The 23,883-nt window shown below is 38.9% G+C and overlaps 1 protein-coding gene across 11 annotated transcripts in view; it reads right to left on the bottom strand.

Moving 5' to 3' along the window:
* Positions 1–23,883, bottom strand: part of Gpatch8 (G-patch domain containing 8) — a 73,176-nt gene that overhangs the window by 36,466 nt on the left and 12,827 nt on the right. For 2 of the 11 annotated variants that reach the window (XM_052759489.1, XM_052759494.1), the window contains exons 2-6: positions 21,412–21,486; positions 20,365–20,399; positions 13,972–13,989; positions 10,943–11,015; positions 2,764–2,837 (exon numbers count right to left, since the gene is read on the bottom strand). Coding sequence is in view for 1 of the 11 variants with exons in the window: in XM_052759485.1 (XP_052615445.1) it covers positions 10,943–11,015; positions 21,412–21,486 (148 nt within the window). In the remaining 10 variants the exon portion in view is untranslated. The remainder of the gene's footprint in view (positions 1–2,763; positions 2,838–10,942; positions 11,016–13,971; positions 13,990–20,364; positions 20,400–21,411; positions 21,487–23,883) is intronic. The other 9 variants (XM_052759493.1, XM_052759486.1, XM_052759496.1 and 6 more) reach the window with 6 other exon arrangements.

Genomic DNA, 23,883 nt, shown 5'->3' with positions numbered 1-23,883 from the left:
TCTCTCTCTCACACACACACACACACACACACACACACACACACACACACAATCATTATCCAAGATTTTTCTAATAATTAAACTAATCAATAAAAATGATCTCTAAAAAAATACTTCATTATGTTGCACATTATGCACACGCCTTTATTCCCAGCACTTGAGAGGCAGAGGTGGATAGATTTCTTTCAGTTTGAGGCTAGTATGGTCTACACAGGGCAACCAGGCCTGCATAGTAAGACCCCCACCTCTAAAACAATGAATGAACAAACAAACAAACAGAAAAGATGTCTTTCATTTAGTTAGCCAGTGCAGTGGTGCACACCTATAATTTCAGCATTTGGAGGTAGAGGCTTGGATCAGGAACTGAAGGTCATCCTCTACCACACAACAAACTTTGAGGCCAATCTGAGCTGTGTGAGACCCTGCATCACCCCCCATACGTGTGTGTGTGTGTGTGTGTGTGTGTGTGTGTGTGTCTGTCTGTCTGTCTGTCTGTCTGTGTCTCTCTCCCTCCCTCCCTCCCTCCCCCCCCCCCCCCCCCCCCTCTCTCCCTTGCACGCATCAGAGGTAAGACCCCGCTGTTCCTCAGGTACCACCCGCCTTGTTTTTATAGACAGGGTCTGGGTCTCTTTGGCCTGGAGGCTGCTGGTTTATCTAGGCTGGCTGGTGAGCTGCCAGTTTCTGTCCCCTCAGATGGGGTTACAAGTATGCACCACCATGACTGGCTTTTTTCATGGGCTCTAGGGATCAAACTGAGATCGTCACACTTGCATGACAAACACTTTACTGACTGAGCTACCTCCCCAGCTCCACATTCTTTTCTTCATGACTAAAAAATAGAAAGTAAAATGATAAAAGGAAAAATTGCCTTCAACTTTCACTTGTTCTCAATTTTAATCTGAAATTGTGCTAGGATTAAAGGCATACTCTACCAATGCCTGGCATATCCTTTAAATTTTATTATTTTTGGTTACTTATATCTGTGTGGGGTTACGTGCGCATGAGGCCAGCAGTGTCTAAATCCCCTGGAGCTGGAGTTACAAGCAGTTGTGAGCCACCTGACAGGAGTTCTGGGATCCAAAACCAGTCTTCTGTAAGAGCAGTATATGTATTCTGTTAACTGATGAGTCATCTCCCTAGCCCCGCGATGTACTCTTTAAATATGACTCTCTCTATAACAAAAACCAATCTTTTACATTATATTCTTTTTTCTCTACATTCACCACTCCTTTCTATTCTTCTCCAATCCCTTTCTTTCTTAATTTTATTATTATTTTTTGCTGTTTCTTGAGACAAGGTCTGACTATGTAGTTCTGGCTGTCCTGGAATTCACAGTGATCCACCTGCCTCTGTTTCCCAAGTGCTGGGATTAAAGGTGTGTGCCACTAGAACGGACCCTTTTTTAAATTTATATATTTTTAAGATTTTATGTGTATGAGTGTTTTGCCTGAATGTACGTGTGTGTACCATGTACATGGCTGGTGTCTATACAAGTCAGAAGAGGGTGCTGGATCCCCGGAACTGGAGTAACGGATGGTCATCGGGTGCTGTGAACTGAATCCTGGTCCTTTGCATGGGCAACAACAAATGCTTTAACTGCTGAGCTATCACTATAGCCTCCCCTCACCTTTTTAGCTCTAAAATTTAGACCTCTTGGGGCTGAAAAGATGGCTCAGTGTTAAAAGTGCATACTATTTTTCCAGAGGACTGGAGCCTATAATTCTGGCTCCAAGGGATCCAACACCCTCTTCTGGCTTCTACTGGGAGCCCCACACATGTGACATATAGTCTCAAAGAAACACACATATAGGCCGGGCGGTGGTGGTTCACGCCTTTGATCCCAGCACTCAGGAGGCAGAGCCAGGCGGATCTCTGTGAGTTCGAGGCCAGCCTGGGCTACAGAGTGAGATCCAGGCACCACAGCTGCACAGAGAAACCCTGTCTCGGAAAACCAAAAGGGGGAGAAAAAAAGAAACACACATACAAACAAAAATAAAAGTAATCTTTTAAATTTGTTTTACGATTTCTTTATTTTAGATGTGTCAGTGTTTTGCCCGAATATGCATGTGCACCACATGTGTGCCTCGTGCCTGGGGTCAAAGGCGTTAGATTCCTTGGAAGTGAAGTTATTGATGGTTTTTACCACCATGTGAATCCAGGTCCTCCACAAGAGCAACGAGTGCTCTTAATCTTGTCTCTAAAAATAAATCTAAAAAACAAACAAACAAAAAAACCCTGCACACACACAAAACAACAACAAAAAATTGACCTCTTACTCAAGACTGAATTCTAATTTTTATTTACTTTCTGGGATTTATCTTTTTAATCTAATTTTATAAAAAGTACAACATCTGCATTAACTAATTTCTACTAAGAAGATTAAAAATATAGTTTACAACTATAATCTTAGCACTCCAAAGGCTATGGCAAAAGGTTACAAGTTCAAAGCCAGCCTGGACGATATTGCAAGACTTTGATTAAAAAAAGTTAAAGGCTCTCAGAACCAGAAACCTTACTAAATGTAACTCAGAAACTACTAAGATTAGGCTTGTCTTTGACAAATGTACTAAAACAGACCTACTTAATCATCAGGGAGCAGAATTGGTGCTTCCTAAACTATATGAGCTCTGTGTAAACCAAGGTATGGAGATAACACTGGTCTCAAACTATAGACCTCATACTGGGAATCTTGACTCTTACTTCCAGAAGCTTGGGTCACAAACACACCCCACACTAGGCACAAGCCTTCCTGACAATCCATACCTTGCTTTGTGATTCAGAGGAGCTATGTTTCCTGACCTCCCCCATTCCATTCCTATTTTCAGTATCAGCTTTTTCTGAAAGGAAAAAGGGTATAAAGTAGATTTAAAGTCATGTTTATACTTAAATGGCAGATACTCAGTAGCTGTGGGACTTTTCTAAAACTGTTTCAATTTATAAAATGAGCATATTTAACTTGGCCTGGTCGTTCATATCTATAATGCCAGCACTAGGAAGATAGGGCAGGAGGATCACTGAGAGCTGGAGGCCAGCACAGGCTACACGGTGAAACCTTATCTCAAAACAAACAAATGAGCCAAGCATGATGATGCTTACCTAGGATCCCAGCATTCAAGAGGCTGGCCCAGAAAGATCAGGAGTTCAAGGCCAGCCCTAGCTATGAGAGACATTGTCTCAACTTACCCCTTCCCCCGAAAAAATACTAGCTATATATTTTATTAAACAGGACAATGAGAAACATCTAAATCCTAGATCAATATTTGGCCTATAGTACGTACTTAATATTACTTCCATTTTCCTAAACTTCACAGGGGAAAATAGAGACTGTACTTTTACAAATATGCCACTCAAAAAAACTGTATCTGTCACAAGAATATGTAAAGAAAACTGATCAATAGGGCTGGGGACTTGTAGAACTGGTGAAGTGCTAGTTAGCATACAAGAAGTCCTGGGTTCATTCAATCCCTAGCACCTATAAAACCCATAATCTCAGCACTCTGGATGTAGGGGGATTATCAGGAATTCATCATCCTTGGCTACATAATGAGTCTGAAACCAGACTCTATGATACCTTGTCTCAAAAAAGTAGAAGGAGGGGCTGGAGAGATGGCTCAACGGTTAAAAGCACTGGCTGCTCTTCCAGAGGACCTGGGTTCAATTCCCAGCACCCCCATCACAGCTCATAACTGCCTCTAACTCCAGTTCCGGGGGACCCAACACCTTCATGCAGACAAACATGCAGGCAAAACACAAACTCCTATGAATTAAAAATAAATGACTTAAACAACAACAACAACAACAAAGTGGAAGGAGCCAGGCGTGATGGCACCTATCTTTAATCACAGCATTTGTTCTTGGCATTTGTCCTTAATCCTAGCAGAGGAAAGCAGATCTCTGTGAGTTCGAGGCCAGCTTGGTCTACATAGTGAGTTCCAGGACAGCTAGGACAAAAGAGACCCTGCCTTAAAAAGAAGGAAGCACCGGGCGGTGGTGGCGCACGCCTTTAATCCCAGCACTCGGGAGGCAGAGGCAATCGGATCTCTGTGAGTTCAAGGCCAGCCTGGTCTACAGAGCAAGATCCAGGAAAGGTGCAAAGCTACACAGAGAAACCCTGCCTTGAAAAACAAAAACAAAAACAAAAACAAAAACAAAAAAAAAAAAAAAGAAGGAAGCAAAGAACTAATTCCAGAAAGTTGTTCCCTTACCTCCACGTGTGCCATGCACAACAAAACTGAATATGCACATGTGCACACACATGTACACACACAAATTAAGAAAGAAAAAACTGACAAAAGTGTAAGTTTTTCTTAAGAAGTTAGTGAAAAGTGGGTGCAGCTTAGTGGCAGTGGCAGAGTACTGTGTAACATGTCGCAGATAAGAGCATAGGAAAAAAGTTCCCTAGTGCCTGTGCCAGTATTGCTAACTATTCAGGAGGCAAAGGAAGGAAGATCATTTGAACCCAGGAGTTCGAGAACAGCCTGGGCAATACAGTAAGATCCAATCTCACTATTAATTAATTTAGAATTTTTAACTAGCTAGCATGAAGATCTGGATTCAACCACCAACACTGCCAAAATAAATTAAAAAACTTATGTGTATGTGCATGCACACCAGCACAAGTGTTTCAACTTTTAAAAGATGCATAAAAGAGCAATCTACAACCTCTTCAGAGTCTCCTTCACAAACACAGGTTCAGAGGATAGCCATGTGTTATCATAGAATGTAGAATGTCTCTGTTTAATACCTAAACTGTGGACCATGTTCCCTTTGACAAGGATTCAGGAACCATGAAATTCCAACACTTCCCTTCCAGTGCTGCAACTAAGGCATGCACACCATTCCTGACTTAACAACAGTAATTCCTGGGCTGGTAAAGCTCTAAAACAAGCCAGGCATGCTGGGACTCATCTGTAATCCCAGTGCTTTGGGAAGCTGAGGCAGGAAGACTACCCCAGGTTTCAGGTCAGTCTGTACTACACAGTGAATTCCAGGCTAGCCTTGACTATAAAGTGAGACTTTAAGATAAAAACAAAGCTAAAACACATAGAAGATTAAAGCACAGACACTAGAGTCTAGTAGTATCTAATATATACAATGCATATTAGATGCTAGTGTCCTATACTGGAAAAAAGATTAGTACGATGAACGTAACCCAGTTTATAATGTTTATAACAGGCCTGAAATGGATTACCTCTAATTCAGTTAAAACATCTAAATATGGAGCTAGAGATGGTTCAGTGAAAAAAGTGCTTGCCACTAGCCTGGTGACCTGAGTTTGATCTCTGGGATCCATATAGAGGAAGGAGAGAACCTACTCTAGCAAGCTATGCCCTAACACACATGCATGCAGGCACACAGTGCAATAAACAAATATAATTAGAAAAAAAAAAAAGCCTAGGGCTGGAGAGATGGCTCCGAGGTTAAGAGCACTGCCTGCTCTTCCAGAGGTTCTGAGTTCAATTCCCAGCAACCATATGGCGGCTCACAACCACCTATAATAGGGTCTGATGCTCTCTCTGACATGTAGGCATACATGCAGATAAAGCACTCATAAAATACATACATAAGTAAAAGAAAAAAAAAGTCTAGCAAGATGGCCCTGTGGGTAATGGCCCAAGGCCAAGCCTGACACTCTGAGTCTAGTCCCTATGATCCACATGGTAGAGAGAACCAACTCCCACAAGTTGTCCTCTGACCTCCATATGCATATGTACCCCCCACACACTATAATAGATAAATGTACTTTTAAAAACATTTAACGTATCTAAAGATGGATCCAGGCAGGAGCATCGATGTGTGCTTGTAATACCAGCACTCAGGAAGCAAAAACAGGAGGATTGCCACGTCTGAAGCCAGCCTGAGCTACAGGGCAAGATTCAATCACAAAACACACAACACTGCTCCCTACCCAAATGAAGTATTTTTACACAAAAGTAACTGAAAATCCTTATTCTCAAGAAGACCAAAGCAATATTCAGGACAATCACGTTCTTGATTTTGTTCAAGAAAGGAGTGTACAATGCCAGGTATAGTAGCTAACTCCTGCAATTCCAACACTGAACTTGGCTGGCTGAACCAGGATGATTGCTGTGAGTTAGTAAAAAGAAACCCTTCCTTCTGCCATCCTTCAAAAAGGTCCAGTGACATGGCTTAGTGAGTAAAGGCACTGGCCACTAAGCCTGCTGGCCTGAGTTCAGTGTTCAGTTCTCTCTCTCTCTCTCTCTCTCTCTCTCTCTCTCTCTCTCTCTCTCTCTCTCTCTATCTCTCTCTCTCTCCCTTTCTTTCTTTTTTGGTTTTTCAAGACAGGGTTTCTCTGTGTAGCTTTGGAGCCTTTTCTGGGAGTTCAGTTTTTAAAATCCACATAGAAAAAGAGAATTGCTTCCCGAAAGTTGTCTTCTGACCTTCACATGTACACTGTGGCATACATGTACCACCAAACAATCACATACATATATATGCACATAAATAAAAGTAAATCTTAAAAAAAAATAAGGGTCTAGAGAGATCACTCAACAGTTAAGAACACTGGCTGCTCTTCCAAAAGACACAGCTTCAATTCCCTGCCCCACAGTTGAGCTGACAACCATCCGTAACTCCAGTCTCAGAGGATCCAATGCCCTCTTCTAGTCTCTGCGGGCACCATGCATGCATGTGGTGCACTGACATGCATACAGGCAAAACACTTAACACATAAGTAATAATAAATTTAAAATAGCCGGGCGGTGGTGGCGCACGCCTTTAATCCCAGCACTCGGGAGGCAAAGCCAGGTGGATCTCTGTGAGTTCGAGGCCAGCCTGGTCTCCAAAGCGAGTACCAGGAAAGGCACAAAGCTACACAGAGAAACCCTGTCTCGAAAAACCAAAAAAAAAAAAAAAAAAAAAAAAAAATTTAAAATAATAATAATAAAAATTACCTAAAACAGAAAGTCACAAAAAATATAAGGCACAGTATGGTCCCTGGCCTAAAGAAACCTTCAAAGGTCTCAAGCAGTTAAAAGGAGCAAGTTTTTTGTTTGGGGTGGGGTGGGGTGGGAAATAAGCTTAAAAGGCAGAAACAATGTCCTTTTGAGACAGAGTCTCATTATGAACTCAAGGTAATTTACTAGCTTCAGATTCAGATTCCTGAGTTCTGAGATTATAGACATGGGCCACCATGCAGAGCCAAAAATAATATCCTAGTAGCTCAGTAAATATGTTAGCTGTCTAATTCTACTGTTTTATCTTTCTAAACAGGATGAGTTCTGAAATAGTATCAGACTCCATTCATATTTCCCAAGACTGGAACTTTTAGTTTACAATCAAAACAAAACAGCCAAACCAACAAATAATGTAGACAATGTAACAAAGCAGGTTTAGGCACCACTTCTGAGCTAAACCTATTAAGGAAACACATCTCACAGCAATATAATAATTCAATTTCAAGGCCACAAAACGTTATAAAGTTATTTTCAGAAATGCATCCAGTCTAATGGTCACAAAATACAATCAAGTCATTGTTTTGTTCTGAATTAATTATATCCTCTGATTCTATGATATATAATGGTGCAAAATGTTTCTCACAGGCTGGGCTCTCTCCTTCAGATGACAGATATTTTATCAACATTACTTTTCTGCAGGTTTTTTATTTTTAACAGTAACAATTATCTGCCATATACAATAAAGAGTTTTTTGGTTTTTGTTTTTTTTGTTTTTTGAGACAAGATTTCTCTGTGTAGCTTTGGGCCTTTCCTGGAACTCACTTGGTAGCCCAGGTTGGCCTCGAACTCACAGAGATCCACCTGCTTCTGCCTCCCGAGTGCTGGGATTAAAGGCGTGCGCAACCACCGCCGGCTACAATAAAGATTTTTAATAAGCATTTACAATATTATAATGAATACAAGGAAAAATAAATTAATAATAAAACTCAAATACAAAAACAAATATCCAGTTTACAAAGTGCAATTTGATATCTTGGCATAGAGAACTTTATTTTGGAGTCAACATGCCCTATCCTCAACCTATCCAGTGTCCACTACCTACACTGGAGCCCCAAGGAGCATGGCGTCACCTGTAAAAGCCTTGCATGGGCTGAAATAACATTTCAATTTTTGACCAAAAAAAAAAAAAAAAAAAAAAAAGCTTTGAAGAGATCATGTCTAAAATTTAGTGAATGGTTATATGTTCAATATGTTAAGAGTCCTAATTTCAAATAAGAATGAAAGTTGACAAGTAAAGCTATAGAATTTATAATAACATGTGAGCCTAGGATTATCTACAGTAAAAGTATGATACCAAGAAGGCATTATCATTTTTATTAAAGTAACAGGGCTTTCTTCTATAATTAATCATAGCAAAGACTTAGAACAGTGAAAAAAATTTGTTACAAATTACCTAAAAGTACCATTACTATGATCTATTCTAGGTCAAATTATGTGTTAATTGGAGTAAATTACGTGACAAAATCCAGCATAATACCTGCATAATGTTGAATCTGATAATAAGAAATAAAGCTATTTATAAAACTAACTTGACCCTTAATTTCTGTTTTGTTTTTTGAGACAAGGTCTCTCTGTGTAACAGCTCTGGCTGTCCTGAAACTTGCTCTGTAGACCAGGCTGGCCTCACACAGATCCGCCTGCCTCTAATTCCCAAACACTGGGATTAAAGGCATGTGCCACCACTGCCTGGCTTTGACCCTTAATCTTTAAAAGATTTTTTACTAGCTATTTTTAAAAAGTCAACAATGTAAATATACTTAACACTACCAAACTACACTCTTAAAATAGCCAAGTAAAGCCACTCGTGAACAGTCAGAGGCAGAGGCCATGACTACATAATGAGCCCTGTTTCCAAAGAACAAACCAACAAAAGCAGAAAGTTAAAACAGAGAAGCCTTGGGTGTAGCTCTACAGCAGCGCACAGACCCAGGATATACAAAGTCCTGGGGTGGATATTCAGAACACAAAGCAAAGAAGAAGGGGAAAGAAGGAAAAAGATAAATTAGTCATGTGATTTATCACAAATGGACTAGAAGAGGCTGTGCGTGGTGGCAAAAATATGTAATTCCTATAATTAACAGGCTGAGGCTGTGGAGTCATACAGTTCAGGGCCAGCCTGGACTAAAAGGAGGCCCTGGTCCATCCTTACCCCAACCCAATAAGAAAACAAACAAGGAACACATAAAAGCTGTAATCTCAGAATTCAAGAGACAGAGGCAGGAGGATCAGTACAAAAATCAAGGCCAGCCTGGTCTACATTTCAAGTTTCAGGCCTGTCTCAAGAAAATACAACAGAACTAAACTAAACTGCAAATAAGCTCTAAATTTCCCTTGTACTTTTAAGTAAAGGTATTTATGAATACTGTTGACTACATGCATGTTACCATGGAACTGGAACTATAGCACCAATAAAACTTAAATTCATTTTTTTCAAAGACCACACTGGGTATGGTACTGTACACCTATACTCCCAATACCTGGGGATCTGAGGCAAGAGAACCATAGAATTTTGAAGCTACCCTGAGTAATACCTATTTCAACAAAACAAAATAAACAAAATACAAAACTCAGACCCCAAAGACCTTCTTTTCAAGAAAGTAATAATTTAAAGAAAATCAAAATTCAACAGAGTTCTTTTTTAAAAACTGAGATTGCAGGGTGATGGTGGTGGTAGTACACACCTTTAATCCCAGCACTCAGGAGGCAGAGGTAGGTGGATCTCTGAGTTTGAGGTCAGCCTAGTCTACAGAGCAAGTTTCAGGACAGCCAGGACTACACAGAGAAACCTTGTCTCAAAAAAAAAGAATTTTAAAAGCAGGGCTAGGGATGTAGCTCACTGGTAGAATGTTTGCCCAGCATGCCTGAAGCCTCCAGTTTAATCCATAACACAAACAAACCAATAGTTGTTTGTTAGTAGTGTTTTGGTTTAGTTTTTGAGACAGTCTCACCAGGTAGCCCAGGCTGACCTCAAATTCCTGCCTCCACCTCCCAAGTGCTAGAATTATAAGCGTGCACTACCACAGGTGCCTGGGAAAAGCAAGTTTTACTAAATGGAAGAGTCTAGCACTCCCTGTTCTCTTGCTTATCTTAACACACTGATTAGACTTCAGCATTCATGTGAAGAGCCGTTTCCAAAATTCAAAAGATTCTTATTGGCACAATTATCTTTAAACCTCCCTTTATATAAGGCCCTTTATGGTCAGAAGCAGTTTCCCCTCGTTTCTGAGATAGCATTCACATCAAATCTGCAACCATCAATAGTTTCAAACCAGCAAGAACTAAAATGTAAATTCGGTTGGTTGCTTTCCAACGAGCAAGAGCTCAGAGGCAGACATGTTAGTATTTTGGGTTTTATCGAATGACTGGTATAGTTTAAAGGAAAAGTACAACAGAACTTTAAATCATGTATTTTCCAGAGCTTGATCTAAACCTGAGGAATGGTCTCTGCTTGGACAGTCCTAGGAAATGTCTTCTTTATTTGACATTTCATGCAGGTTAAATCTCCTCTCTACCACTACATCCACTCTGACACAAAGCAGAAAACCACTGACTGGCTTTAGGGAGAGCTTGGAAGGACCCAAGTTAAACCTGCTGCTGAAGAATCCTCACGCTCAGTAGGCACAGAAAGTACCAAGGAAGGCAGAGAGAGACCACTCTGAGTGACAGATGCCTTCCAGCACCGACATCATCTCCACACACACAAAATGCAAACAGCTTGGGCCATCCATAGATGGATGGCCCAATACGTTTTAATGACACAGCAACTTATTCTCACCAATTACTGGCAAATATGGAGGCTATATATAATGACTTCAGATAAGGTTGCAGGAAAAACAGACTATTCTAGTAGGGGAGAATATGGGAAAAAGCCGAAATCATGTTTAAAAGGACAACAAATATATCTAGGAACAAGATTTGTTTCACAAACATTGTTTCATTCATTTTGGTAAATTTAAAAAACTTACCCTGAAGAGATTTTCCCAATCCCTGGCCCAGCTTCCACCCATGTTTCTGGAGTAAGCGGTGTCCAATATTATCCTGACAGACAGAACAGAGAGACAAACCAAAAATATTCCAATAATATATTCTTCCCTTCCTAAGTGACATTAAAATAGGTGATGACAAGAGATAATTCTACATATATGCATGCAAAAAAGGTGCTAATAAAAGGGTAAATGTGCCCAGTAAAAGGGGACATTAATGTAAAAAGAAATGCTGGCTAGTATTTTATATGGGAAGAACATATGGGGAAAGGGTCCTTTCTGATAGTGTGCTGGGCAACTTCTGTACATAACACTTTAAAACAAGAAAGGGGGGAAGGAAAAAGGGGGAGAATCCACTTATGAAGTTTTAAAACTAACATTAAAAAGCATAAAATCAAGGTATTTATACAATCATATCCACCACCTAGACAGCACCACTTTAAGATTTTTTTAAAAGAAAAGAAAAGAAAATCTGCATTGTGTTTAGTTATTTTGTTTATGTGTCAGGCTTTCATGATATAAAGTAAGTTGTAAGTGTAAGGCTACCCCAGCACGAGAAATGGAGACAACCACCAAATCCAGGCTAGGCTTGATTGGCTTTAATATCTATAACATATAAATATAACCAGCATGCAGCCAATATTAAACTGAAAACATTGAGGTTAGTAAAACAAGAAGTTAAATTGAGTAAACAAAAAATAAAATGAGCTCAAGCACAGACTGAGTGATGCATTTCAACGTGTAGTCTAACAAAAATGCTAAGATGTTAGAATGAAACAGGCCTAGCAATAAGTCAACAGTAAAGAACCATTAGTGCATGTGGGGTCAACATACATAATGTCTCATCTGGAAACGGTATTTCAATGTAAATAATATGAAAGATACTAGAAACAACAATTAAATGTCAGCTACTGTGTGGAGAGTCAAGAAATCAGAACTTCCATAGCCCTGTTTAATACTCTACTTTAAAACTACTGTGAAGTAAAAAGACCAAGCTAAAGAACTACTGAACACCAGGAAAAACATGCTACCAATCCAGAGAAAAGCTAAAGGCTGAGCTATAGTTCAGAGGAAGAACAGCTGCCTAACATGCACCAGGCTGAGTCCAATCCCCAGCACCACACACACATTAAAATAAACCAAAAAAACCCTTCAATATGTATTTCATGTAATTTATAAAAGTAATCTAATATTGTCATCTGGAATTAATTCTACTATATCTGAAATCAATTAATAAAGACTCATAAATCATCTGCTTGCTTTTCTTTTTCTTTTCTTTTTTTGCTCCCTTCAGTTTTTGGTGACAAGGTTTCTCTCTGTAGCTCTAGCTGTCCTGGAATTTGCTCTATACACCAGGCTGGCCCTGAACTCACAGAGATCCACCTGCCTCTGCCTCCCAAGTGCTGGGATTAAAGGCATGCACCACCAACACTCAGCTTGTTTTTGTTTTTCCTCAAGAACAATTTCCTTCCACAAGTTTAGGACAACATGCAGTTGAGTGACAGCTATTTTACTGGTGGAAATGAGAGAACAACTTTCTCAGCAGGATCTCATCAGCTTAGGCCTGTCTTAAGACTTGCTATATACCCAAGGATGACCTTAAACATCTGATCTTCCTGCCTCTACTTCCCTAGAGCTGAGATTACAGATATGCACCACCATACCTGCTTTATATAATGCTGGAAAGACTGAGCCTAAAGCTTCATGCACACTAGGCAAACACTCCACCAACTGAATGGTTGGTAGCCCCCCCAAGATACTTCTTTTTGTGGTTTTGCTTTTTCTAGACAGGTCTCACTATGAAGCCTACCAGGCTAGCCTGGAACTTGTGATACTCCTGCCTCAGCCTTCCCAGTATACCACCATGCCTGGAGTACTTAATTTTATGGGGCTCCTAGGTGTTTTGAAAAAACAAAAGGTAAGGCAAACAATAAAATGCCGTTTTTAAAACAAAAGGAACTACAGTGATATATGGTATACTCCCCCACATATATGGTATATTAAAAGGTCACTAGAAATTATTTTTGCTAAAAATTGAAAGAATTAGGAAACACAAGGCTGTGTGCAATCCCAAGTGATGCTCACATTAAATATCACAAAACTTCACTGAACACTGTTTCTGTTCTTCTTCTCTCCTACATTGCTAAGAAAAGCATTATCTCACCCAATACTGAATATGCCTAACTATTTATAAATAACCTCATTATTTAAAAAAAAAAAAGGCCAATCACATTGAATCATCTATAATCCCAGGAATTATATAGGAAGTCTAAGACAGGGAGGCAGAGGCAGAACTCAAGTAGATCAGGAGTTCATGGTCATCTTTGGCTACATAACAAATCTGAAACTAACCTGGGCTAAATGAAACAAAAGAACAAAAAAGGCCTAGGGATTTAGTATAGCTGTACAATATTTGCCCAGCAGTGTGAGGCCCAGGTTTGAGCCATACTACTTCAAAATTTTTTAATTAAAAAATAAAACAAAATTATATGAAAGCTGAGCACAGAAAAAAAGCTCTCATTTTCCTACTATCAAAAAATGTATCTATGTATGAGTGTACCTCTAGAAATGACGAGGACAGCTAAATGATTCTTAGTGTGTAGCTGAGCTTGAGGTGGTGGCACACTCCTCATAATTCTAGCAACAAGGAGTCTAAGGCAGGAGGATCACCTTGAGTCCAATGACAGCCATGACTAAACAGCGAGTTCTTATCTCAAAAACACTAGATAACTAAACCATTTCAGCCCGTCACTGTTTACTCTCTGGCTGCACTAATGCTGTAACTGTATCTGGCACAAAGATTCATGTACTAAATAATGCTGACAACAATTGTTGTCCCTCCCCCATTTGTTGTTTTGGTGTTTTTATTTCTACTTCAATCTCTGGCCACATGAGATGAGACATTATGCTGACTGGGTTATATTATGAATGCACTAAAATAAACAGACAGATGAAGCAGTACGCTATTTCCAAAAGCAGTGCAAGTGGAGTGAAAGCATTTCCATACGAACCTGGCTTTAAAAACTGGGCTGTCAAAAGAACAGTTAAATGTAACACAAAGTAAGAAACTGTCCGATCACTAATGGTCGCTTTATTTTTTTTATCTTTTTTTTTGTATTGTTTTCAATTCACTGCTTGCAAGTAATGTATTTATTAAAGAAGACTGAAAGCATAAGTAAAATCACAAGTCAAGAGCAGCTGAGAGATTCAAGAGCAGTGTGTTGTGACTGACACAGTGAAAGGAAAAGCCAATGTTAAAGGGAGAAAAAGAAAAGTTTAGGTCATACACAGTAGCACTTTGACAACACCACTCAAGAGGCTGACTGTCACCTCTGAGGAAAGCTTCTGTATGGAATGCTAGTGGGATTACTCTTCTAAAACCTAATGTTAAACTGCTCTAACTAAATATACTTTTCTCGACTTTGCTGAGTAGGAGCAGAGAATGGAATGTTCGAGGCTATAAACTATCGAACATGCCACTGAGGCCTTCTGACTAAAATAGGCAACAAAGCTGTAGACATGACTCCTCACCAGCCTCAGGTAAATGAATAACTAATAAAGAAAATCTGGGCCTCTCCTATCATTTCAAACTACCTGCTTTTGGAAGAAAAGCTGCTATGTGGCTCGGAAGTATTCAGTACAATCTCCTACCAAAAAGTAAGAGAAAAAAAAAAAAAGCAAGTGGTGGTGGCTATGATGGAGAAACATTTTATACCTGTAAGAAATTGTCAAAGAATAAATTGTTGGTTTTTTTTTAAATTGGTCGTATGCATGCATGCGTGTGTGTGTGTGTGTGTGTGTGTGTGTGTGTGTGTGTACTTATCTGCACTTATCTGCATGTTCCTGAGTAGGTCAAAGGTTTCAGATACCCAGGAGCTGGAGTTAACAGGCACCTAAGAGCTTCCCTGATGTGGGTGTGGAGAATCAACTTGGTCCTCTGCAAGAACAATACTCACTCTTAACCACTTGGTCATTTTTCCAGCCCACAGAATAAATTTAAAAAGAAAAGAAAGAAGAGAAGTAAGGCCAGGTGTGGTAGCACACACTTATTCTCTCTCAGCACTTGGGAAGCAAAAGCACCCAGATCTCTTCAGTCCAAGTATAGCCTGGTCTACAGGACATGTCCTGTTCCAAAGACAGCCAAGGCTACATAAGGAGACCCTGTCTCAATAAAACAAAATAAAGTAATAGACAAATTGAAGGAAGAAAAACACTAAAAGCCCCAGCAACTTGAGAATGATGGATACAAGGAAAACACAACAAAATGCTTTTATAAAAAAATAAGACTTGTCCATCTCTGAACTATAGAAATTTTCACCATCAATAAACAAGGGGCTCAATTACTATCCTGCAGAAAACAAGTAATGTATTTTATTTAGGACTGTGATTCTGTGGTTTTCTCATGATAGAGTCTCATGGCTATAATGGTAGATTGACATAAAAACTTAAACTTTCAACAGTAATAGTGACAGAATATAGAAAATGAGCATTAAATATAATTCTAAAATTGTTAACTACTGGAAAAAATCAGCAACTCTTTACTATTTTGTCACTACAATAATTACAAAAATATTTTTTTAAGTAATAAGAATAAAATACATAAGGCCAGACATAGTGGCACAAATCTGCAATTCCAGCACTTGAGAGACAAAAACCAACCTAGTCTACTCAGTGAGTTCCAGGACTACAGTATGAATTAGACTTAAAAAGAATAAGAGCCAGAGGTGGCAGCGCACACCGTTAGTCCCAGCACTTGGGAAACAGAGACAGGAGGATCTCTGAGCTTGAGGCCAGCCTGGTCTACAGAGCTAGTTCTAGGATAGCCAAGGCTACACAGAGAAATCCTGTCTAGAAAAACAAAAACAAAAACAAACAAACAAAAGTAAGAGAAAGCCAGGCATGGTGGCTCACCCCTTTTATTCCAGGACTCGGAGACAGAGGCAAGTGGATCTCTGAGTTCAAGGCCAGCCTGACATCAGTTCCAGGACAGTCAGAGCTACATAATAGGGAGATTTGTTTCAAAAAACAAAAAACAAAACGAAAGAAAGAAGAAGAAAAGAAACAAAGAAAAGGCTGTGGGGTATAATGTCATGTGCCTATAATCCCACTGAGAGACGGAAGGAAGATCAGAGATCCAAGTCATCCTCTGGGTCCTGAAGCCAGTATATAGGCTACAAGAAATTGTCTCAACAAGATAGCCACGTGTGATAGTTCACACTGAAATCCTAGAACTTGGGAGGTTAGAGCAGTACTGTACTGGCATGGACAGCAGGGAGACACTGTCCCAAAAAAAGAGAGAGAGAGAAAGAGAGAGAGAGAGAGAGAGAGAGAGAGAGAGAGAGAGAGAGAGAGAGAGAAGAAAAAAGTTAATAATATCTACATAGGAGTTTTAAATTATCTTACAAAAACAAAATTTAATCTTCTTTTTTAGTCTTTTCAAATAATGTAATGTACAATCACAAAGATGTATGGTGGTAATAGGCTAGGCTGTTTACAATTTAAATGTACATGTAAGAATTACAAGGAGGGGCTGGAGAGATGGCTCAGAGGTTAAGAGCACTCTTAACCTGCTCTTCCAGAGGACTTGAGTTCAATTCCCAGTACCCCCATGGCAGTTCACAACTGTCTGTAACTCCAAGATCTGACCCTCACAGAGACATACACGCAGGCAAAACACCAATGCACAATTAAAAAAAAAAAATCACAAGGAATTTCTATTTTAAGCTAAGAAATAAGTCAAAGGAATTTTTCTTAAGGAGGATACACAAAAACGATTTTCTACCTTATTCAGTTTCCAGAGCTGAGATTCAAAATGGCAGCTCTATGTTCTTCAGCTGAAAATGAAATCCTACTGTGTTCAAATGAAGCTGAGCTGAAAATCCATTTGGGGGGGGGGTGTGTGAGAATTACATCAATTGACTTGTTTTGGTTTTCTATTTCTAAAATTCAAACATAAATTAAAATCATGTATTACCACCAAGCATGGTGGTATGCACCTTTAATACCAGCACTCAGGAGGCAGGCAGATCTCTGCAAGTTAGAGGCCAGCCTGGTCTACAAAGTGAGTTCCAGGACAGCCAAAGCTGTTACACAGCAAAATCTTGTCTCAAAAAAACCACACACACACACACACAAAAAAAAAAAAAAAAAAAAAGAAAAGAAAAAAGAAAAAAATTCTATACTACCAACATGTGTTCTTGTCTATTATGTGGGAGTTTTCAAATGAGAAGATCTTCAAAAGCTAGAAGTGCTTTATAAGTAACCACCAATAATGCTTAAAATGTAATACCAACATTAAAAAAGAAAACAAATAAAAACATCATTAACTATTTTAGACGGCCCTCACCATTTTTATCTATTAATTAAACACAAAGTAGAAAACTTTCCCAGGAACTACTCTCTGCTCCATGTAACTATATACTGCCCCAGTAACAAGGACCATTTGGCAACACCATCATCATGCATGATGGGAGCCTGCCAAAACATAGATAAAAAATTATTTTAGCTAAAGGGGCTGGCTACAAGTTTTGATACTAGAAAATAGAATCTCATATCTCAAGAGAAAACTACACTTCTGATATATCAGTGACTAAATAAATATTAATCCCAGACTCAATTTTCTTTTAGTTGACAACCACATTCAATTGATAAAATTTGGCCCATTTTCAGCAGGACAAAAATGGTCTCTTGAGTGGGTTGTAAGCTTTGCTGATTGTGTATTAGAGAGACTCTATAAGCAAGAACCAAAGCTACCAGGTGAACCCATGCAAAGAACAAATTTGTAAAAATTCCCCAAACAAAAAACATCTACAGCTCACTACAGATGACAAATGAAGGCTAGAGAGAAAAGCCATAGAGTAATGCTACACCATTCAGCTCCAAGAAGCACATTGTTTGTTGTGCAGTCCACATAAAGTCACTGCTAAGAGTCAAATTAGCAGTCTCACGGAGTTACATTTTGGAACTAGTGGAGTCCACAGATCTAAACAGATATGCAATATAACAAAACTCCAGCTTTTGTGCTACTAAATCCTTAGATAAGTAAATTAAACATTGACAACTAGAGTTTGAAAACTTAACACTAATTTTTAAAACCCACTCAACCCGACAATTCCTAAAGTCAGGATTTTAATCAGTCAGGTAGAATGAAAAAGCAACTAATGGCTGATGGACAGTTGTACTTGGTACATTAGTACAACTGGACCAATGACAGCATCTTTTCAAATCTATGATGTAGGCATTTTGTGTTTTGTTCAACTTTTATTATCCTATCTGATTTATCATCTTCAAACTAAGATAAAGGTCACTGAAGATCATATCCTAAACCATACCAACCGATTCTTTTAATTATCATAGAATCTAAGATTGTGCTACAGCTTTAGATTACATTTAGTTTTCCAAATATTTTAAATGTATGGAGGTCATAATTGTGGCTTGGACTTCAAAATCTCATAAACTAACAACTTTTAAAGTTCAAACTAAAAAAGTTGTTTGTGGTAAAGAAAAAAATGTTAGATTTTGTTCTCACCATAATTCAGATAATCAAATTACCTGCCAATTCTAATGTAATTTTCTTAGAAAATGTTTTACTCTTGATCAGAAGGATATTTTATTAGTTGAAATAAAGGAAAGTAAAACTTTATAGTAAATATTATCAAATACTTTATGAATCTTAGATTTTGTTTTTAACATTTGCCTACTAAAACTGAACAACTGTATCATTTCACTAACAGATTCAGACTTCAGAGGTTCACTTAAGGTATAATTTATTAGCATCTTTGAGTCTCATTTCACGTATTGCTGGTTTGTATCAAATATGCTCTATTATGAAACAAATAGCCTTAATCCCATACTTGTAACAGCCCTTCATACAGGCATATTCTTGACCAAAACCTGGGCAGACTTCCACAGCTATCAGCTGCTGCAAGTCACCCTTCTTATTTATTTCAATGACTACAATTTTAGCTCCTGCAATGATCTGTAGACTCCCAAAGCTGTGTATTCCCAGCCACTTTTGAGTTGCATGCTGTAGCAAAACAGTCAGCACCTCTCAAGATATTGCTGCAGAGAAAGATTTTAATTCAGCAGAGGCTCTTTCTGTGTTAGAAGCAACATTTCCCCCTTAGAACAAAACAGCTCAAGATAGCCAGCCAGCCCTGTAAGTAAATATATATTTATTATCTGGTGGACATTCAGATGATAGGGGACTTTTGTCTTTGGATAAGAAGGAACACTACCTACTTTGATATCAATCATGTAGGAGTTCTTTTAAAACTTCAAATTTTATTTCCAAATGATTACATAGCAGAACTAAAGTCCTTTGTTTTCTGGGTCCCACTTTTCTTTTTTTGAGTCCTACTTCTATTTAACACAATGCATCCTACAAAGGTCTTCTGCTATTACTTAAACTACCAATTCACAATTAATATGTATGTTTATGGATTCCAGCAATAATTTTCTATTAGAAATATAACTTAATATAATATATTCATCTCTGACCACACATTTATTTTAAAAAGTAAAGATGTGGTCTGAGCACAGTATCATTTGTCATTTTAAACGGAGAAGATTAACATTATCTAATAAAGAAGACTTAAGCCAATTCTACTCTTACTCACTGAGATTACTGGGCAATGATTACACAAGCAGACTGTCTTGTCACAGTGCTTTGCTTATGAATACGACATGTCCAAGAAAAAAGTCCTGGGCACTGTGAGGAAACAGAATCATTAGTCTCATGTCACAGGAATGGATTAAAAGAATTATAATGTGGACCTATACAGGATTTAAAAGTGCTAAATGTCAATGCTTTAAAAAAAAAATTTATTGAGTACATTGACAATGAACCAGGCTCCAGATTCAGACTAATTAAACTAACTGATACTGACAAGTCAAAGTACTCAACAGAAATAGCTTATCCATGTGCCTCACAGAATATGGTACTGGGGAGTTGTTACTAGTGGTTTATTCTTAAAACTCTGACACAAAGAAATATTTTTAAATTAAAATGGGAAAACTAAATCGTTTTCGATTACAAAACCATGTATCTTGCCTATGGATTTCATTATAAAATTCTGCCTGATGATAATCTCCAAAACAGAACAAGGCACATATCTTGGTGATTTTTAACTCAGCAAAATGGGCGTGGCATTTTAATCTTATGTTAAAATATAAAACTGGACTTTCAGCACATTATCAGATATGAACTCTCCCTCTGCAGCATTATCACATGCGTCATCAATTACTGCCATGCCTAGTCTAGCATCATCATGCCAGCACATTAAGACAGAAAGTACTATATGCAGTGTTCACTGGACCAGAAAGACAGAAATAAGAAGGGGAGGTAGGGGAGAAAGAAACCCTAGAGAAGAAATTAAAAAAAAGGCAGACCGTGCAATACAAACCAGATCATGGCTGCTTAGCTAATATGGGCCAACTGCTGTGGAAGAAAAATGTCGAACACCCCAAGTTGTGTAAATTTCTGTAAACATCTAAACACACACACAAACACACACAACACCAACCTAATTAGGAACATAAATATATGTTGATCCTTTACTATGTTAGTTTTGAAAACAAGAGCTAAATTATCTATACTTTCTAAGCCTTCTTGTTATCTCCCAGAAGAAAAGGCAACCAGTGTTTCTTCCATGAAGGGGACCTATCTTGACTGATACAAAACTAGGACTCCCTTTCTGACCTTTTATCCATTCAAGCTTTACCAACACTTCAAAGAAATCCTTTTAAGTATGTATATATAAGCATAAAGTTTTAATACTGACAGTAACAAGTTTAGACACTTTAACAATGGATAGTTATTCAAAAATAATGTTTTCTTTTTTAAATGCTCAGAACTTAATACTTTATTAATTAAGAGACAGAGAAAATAAATTCCCTTGTTCTATGACTTGGTATCATTGATGTCATAGGTTAAGAAGTGTGAAAAGACAAAAATAACTAACTTCTGACCTGGAAACAACAACAACAACAACAACAACAAAAAAACCATCAAACATTTCTTAAGCTAGAGACCAAGCTTACCATGTCTCCTCCCAAGGGTCTAACAGTTTGCTACTTCTTAACTGTTTCTACTGGAACATTTCACACATGATTATACTGCCCAGAAAAGGTATTAAAGGATCAAAATACATTTTACTCCTTTACTCAATTTACAAAAACACTACACCCAACTTTCTGTCTTTATCAAAGCTTAATATGAGCCAAAATGACATTTTTTCCATTAAATCCTGACTTTTCTCTGTGTTTTACATTGACTGCCCAACATTATTAAATCACATCCAAAGCTCACCTAATTACTACAGGGCATGCAGGATAATGGCTCTAAACTGAACTGTTCGTTCTACGTAAGCTTAACTTCACTCACATCACGGGTCACACGAGCCCTGCCTAACTAACTGACTAAGACCCAAAGTGAGCACGGATCATCTTACCGATTCTATAGGCTTGTCAAGGGATGCTTGCTCAATCTCCAAATGTCCTTCTTCATACTGATCAAAGTGATTACCCTGGAAAAAAAAACCCTGCAGTTATTTTTCAAAAGTAATTAATATAAAAGTGACTGATAACCCAACCAAGTACAAGTTATTTTTAGTACTTTTTTTCAGCAGAAAACCAAAACTGTACCACAAATTGAGACTCTTTTAAAAAAAAAAAAAAAAGAAAAGAAAAGAAAAATTCTATAAGGCCCAGTGAGATGGGCCAAGTTTGATCCCTGGCACCAACATGATGGAAGAGAACCTACTTCAGTCAAGTTGTGCCATGATAGCCTCATGTGTGCCATAAAACACACAAACCCCACATACTGCTAAATAAAAAAATATATTTTTCTTAAAAATTGCCACCAGATGATGCAGTTGAGAGTTAGAGTTCTTAATCAGCACACATGAGGTCCTAGGTTCAATCCTGGGAGACAGAAGGTATACACTCACCCATAAAATCAGTTCAGGATAGGAAAGATGGCTCAGAAGGGAAGTATGCAAGCCTGGTAACCTGAGTTTGATCCTCAGAACCCATGTAGAAGTGGAAAGAGAGAAGAACTCCATAAAGTCATCCTCTGACTGCCACATGTAATAAGCTATGCCATGTGAGTCTACACATGCAAACACAGACTCTTCACTAGAATTTAGAGGTATAATTTGTTGCGGGATATTTGATCGCACTATGAAATTCCCAGACTGTGTTAATAAAATTAACCTTGGATGGGGGCAGAGCCAGCAACTAGTCATAGAGGGCAGAGGAAGATGGATAGAGAGACACACCGGAAGGAATAGGGAGGGACTTAAGAGATTCTCAGGTCTTTTTGGTTTGTGATGGAAGGAAAGACACTCTCTTGTGGGTCTCTGGCCAAAAAGTAAGGTCAGCTGGTTGCTTCTCGGCTTCTCTGATCTAGCAGGTTTTCACCCCAACATCTGACTCCCAATCTTTATTGGTAAATAGAACAACTTAGATAAAAATAATAATTCACTGGTAAACAAGCTGACTAGCAGGCCTGGCACACACCTTTGATCCCAGTACTTTCGAGGCAGAAGCAGGCAGATCTTTGAGTTGGAAGTCAGAACAAATTCCAGGACAGCAGTGCCACACAACCAAACAGGATGGGGGGGGGGGGGGCGGAGGCACAAGGACAGGGACATGTTGCTTACTATGCACAAGACTCTAAGTTCAATCACCAGTACAGGAAAATAACAAAAAGAAAGGAAGAAATAGTGAAAGATGGCAGGCAAGCAAAACAAAAAGAAAAACCTTAAGTGTCGATGTCTGGAACTAGAGAGACGGTTCAGTGGTTAAGAGTACTGACTGCTCTTCCAAAAGACCCAAGTTTGATTCCCTTTGCTGACATGTTTGTTGGCTCAAAACCATCTGTAACTCCAACCCCAGGGGAATCTAAGGGCACCAAGCATCCATGTGGTGCACAGGTACACATGCAGACAAAACACCGATACACATTTTTTAAAAAGTCTATGACTGGGAGCCTGGAAAGATAGCTCAGCAGGTAAGAGAGAGCACTGCTGCTCTTGCAGAGGATCTGGATTCAGTTCACAGCATCCACATGGCAGCTCACAACCCTCTGTAACCCCAGTTCTAGCATCCTCTTCTTGCCTCAGGCACTAGACATGACACAGTAGACATACATGCATGCAGGCAAAACATTCAAACAAATTTTATAAATATATAACGGAGTTTAAAAGAGTCTGTGTCTGAGAGCTAGAGATGCTGCTCAGAGGTAAAGTATTTCCCCAGAATGCAAGAGACCCTACATTCAATCACAAGCCCTGGGAAATTAAAAAAAAAAAGACTAAATCTGGCCGGGCGGTGGTGGTGCACGCCTTTAATCCCAGCACTCGGGAGGCAGAGCCAGGCGGATCTCTGTGAGTTCGAGGCCAGCCTAGTCTACCAAGTGAGTTCCAGGAAAGGCGCAAAGCTACACAGAGAAACCCTGTCTCGAAAAAACCAAAAAAAAAAAAAAAAAAAAAAAAGACTAAATCTAAAATTCTGAACTCTTTTCTCCCAACAATGTCTAAATTGTTAACTAAAAACATTATCAACATCCACGTGACATCTATGTTTAAACTGACTGCATCAGGAAGACAGCATTGCTTTTTAACTATTTTTATTATATTTACTTATTTATATGTGTGCTTGTGCATCCATGAATGTGCCAATCCACCATGGGGAGGTCAGAGGCCCACTTCTAGGAGTCAGTTCTTTATTCCAATATGTGGGTCCCACGGATCAAACTCAGGTGGTCAGGCTTGTCTGCAAGAGCCGTGGTATTTGCTCTGTATTCCTTTTTTGTTGTTAAGATTTATTATTATTGCCAGGTCATGGTGGGGCATGTCTTTAATAATCCCAGGACTCGGGAGGCAGAGGCAGGTGGGATCTGAGTTCAAGGCCAGCCTGGT

This window comes from Peromyscus californicus, unplaced genomic scaffold (genome assembly GCF_007827085.1).
Source record: "Peromyscus californicus insignis strain IS unplaced genomic scaffold, ASM782708v3 Scaffold_3__1_contigs__length_106647218, whole genome shotgun sequence".
Lineage (NCBI taxonomy): Eukaryota > Metazoa > Chordata > Mammalia > Rodentia > Cricetidae > Peromyscus > Peromyscus californicus.
The sequence above is the reverse complement of the archived record's forward strand: the minus strand, read 5'-3'. Positions and strand labels throughout refer to the sequence as shown.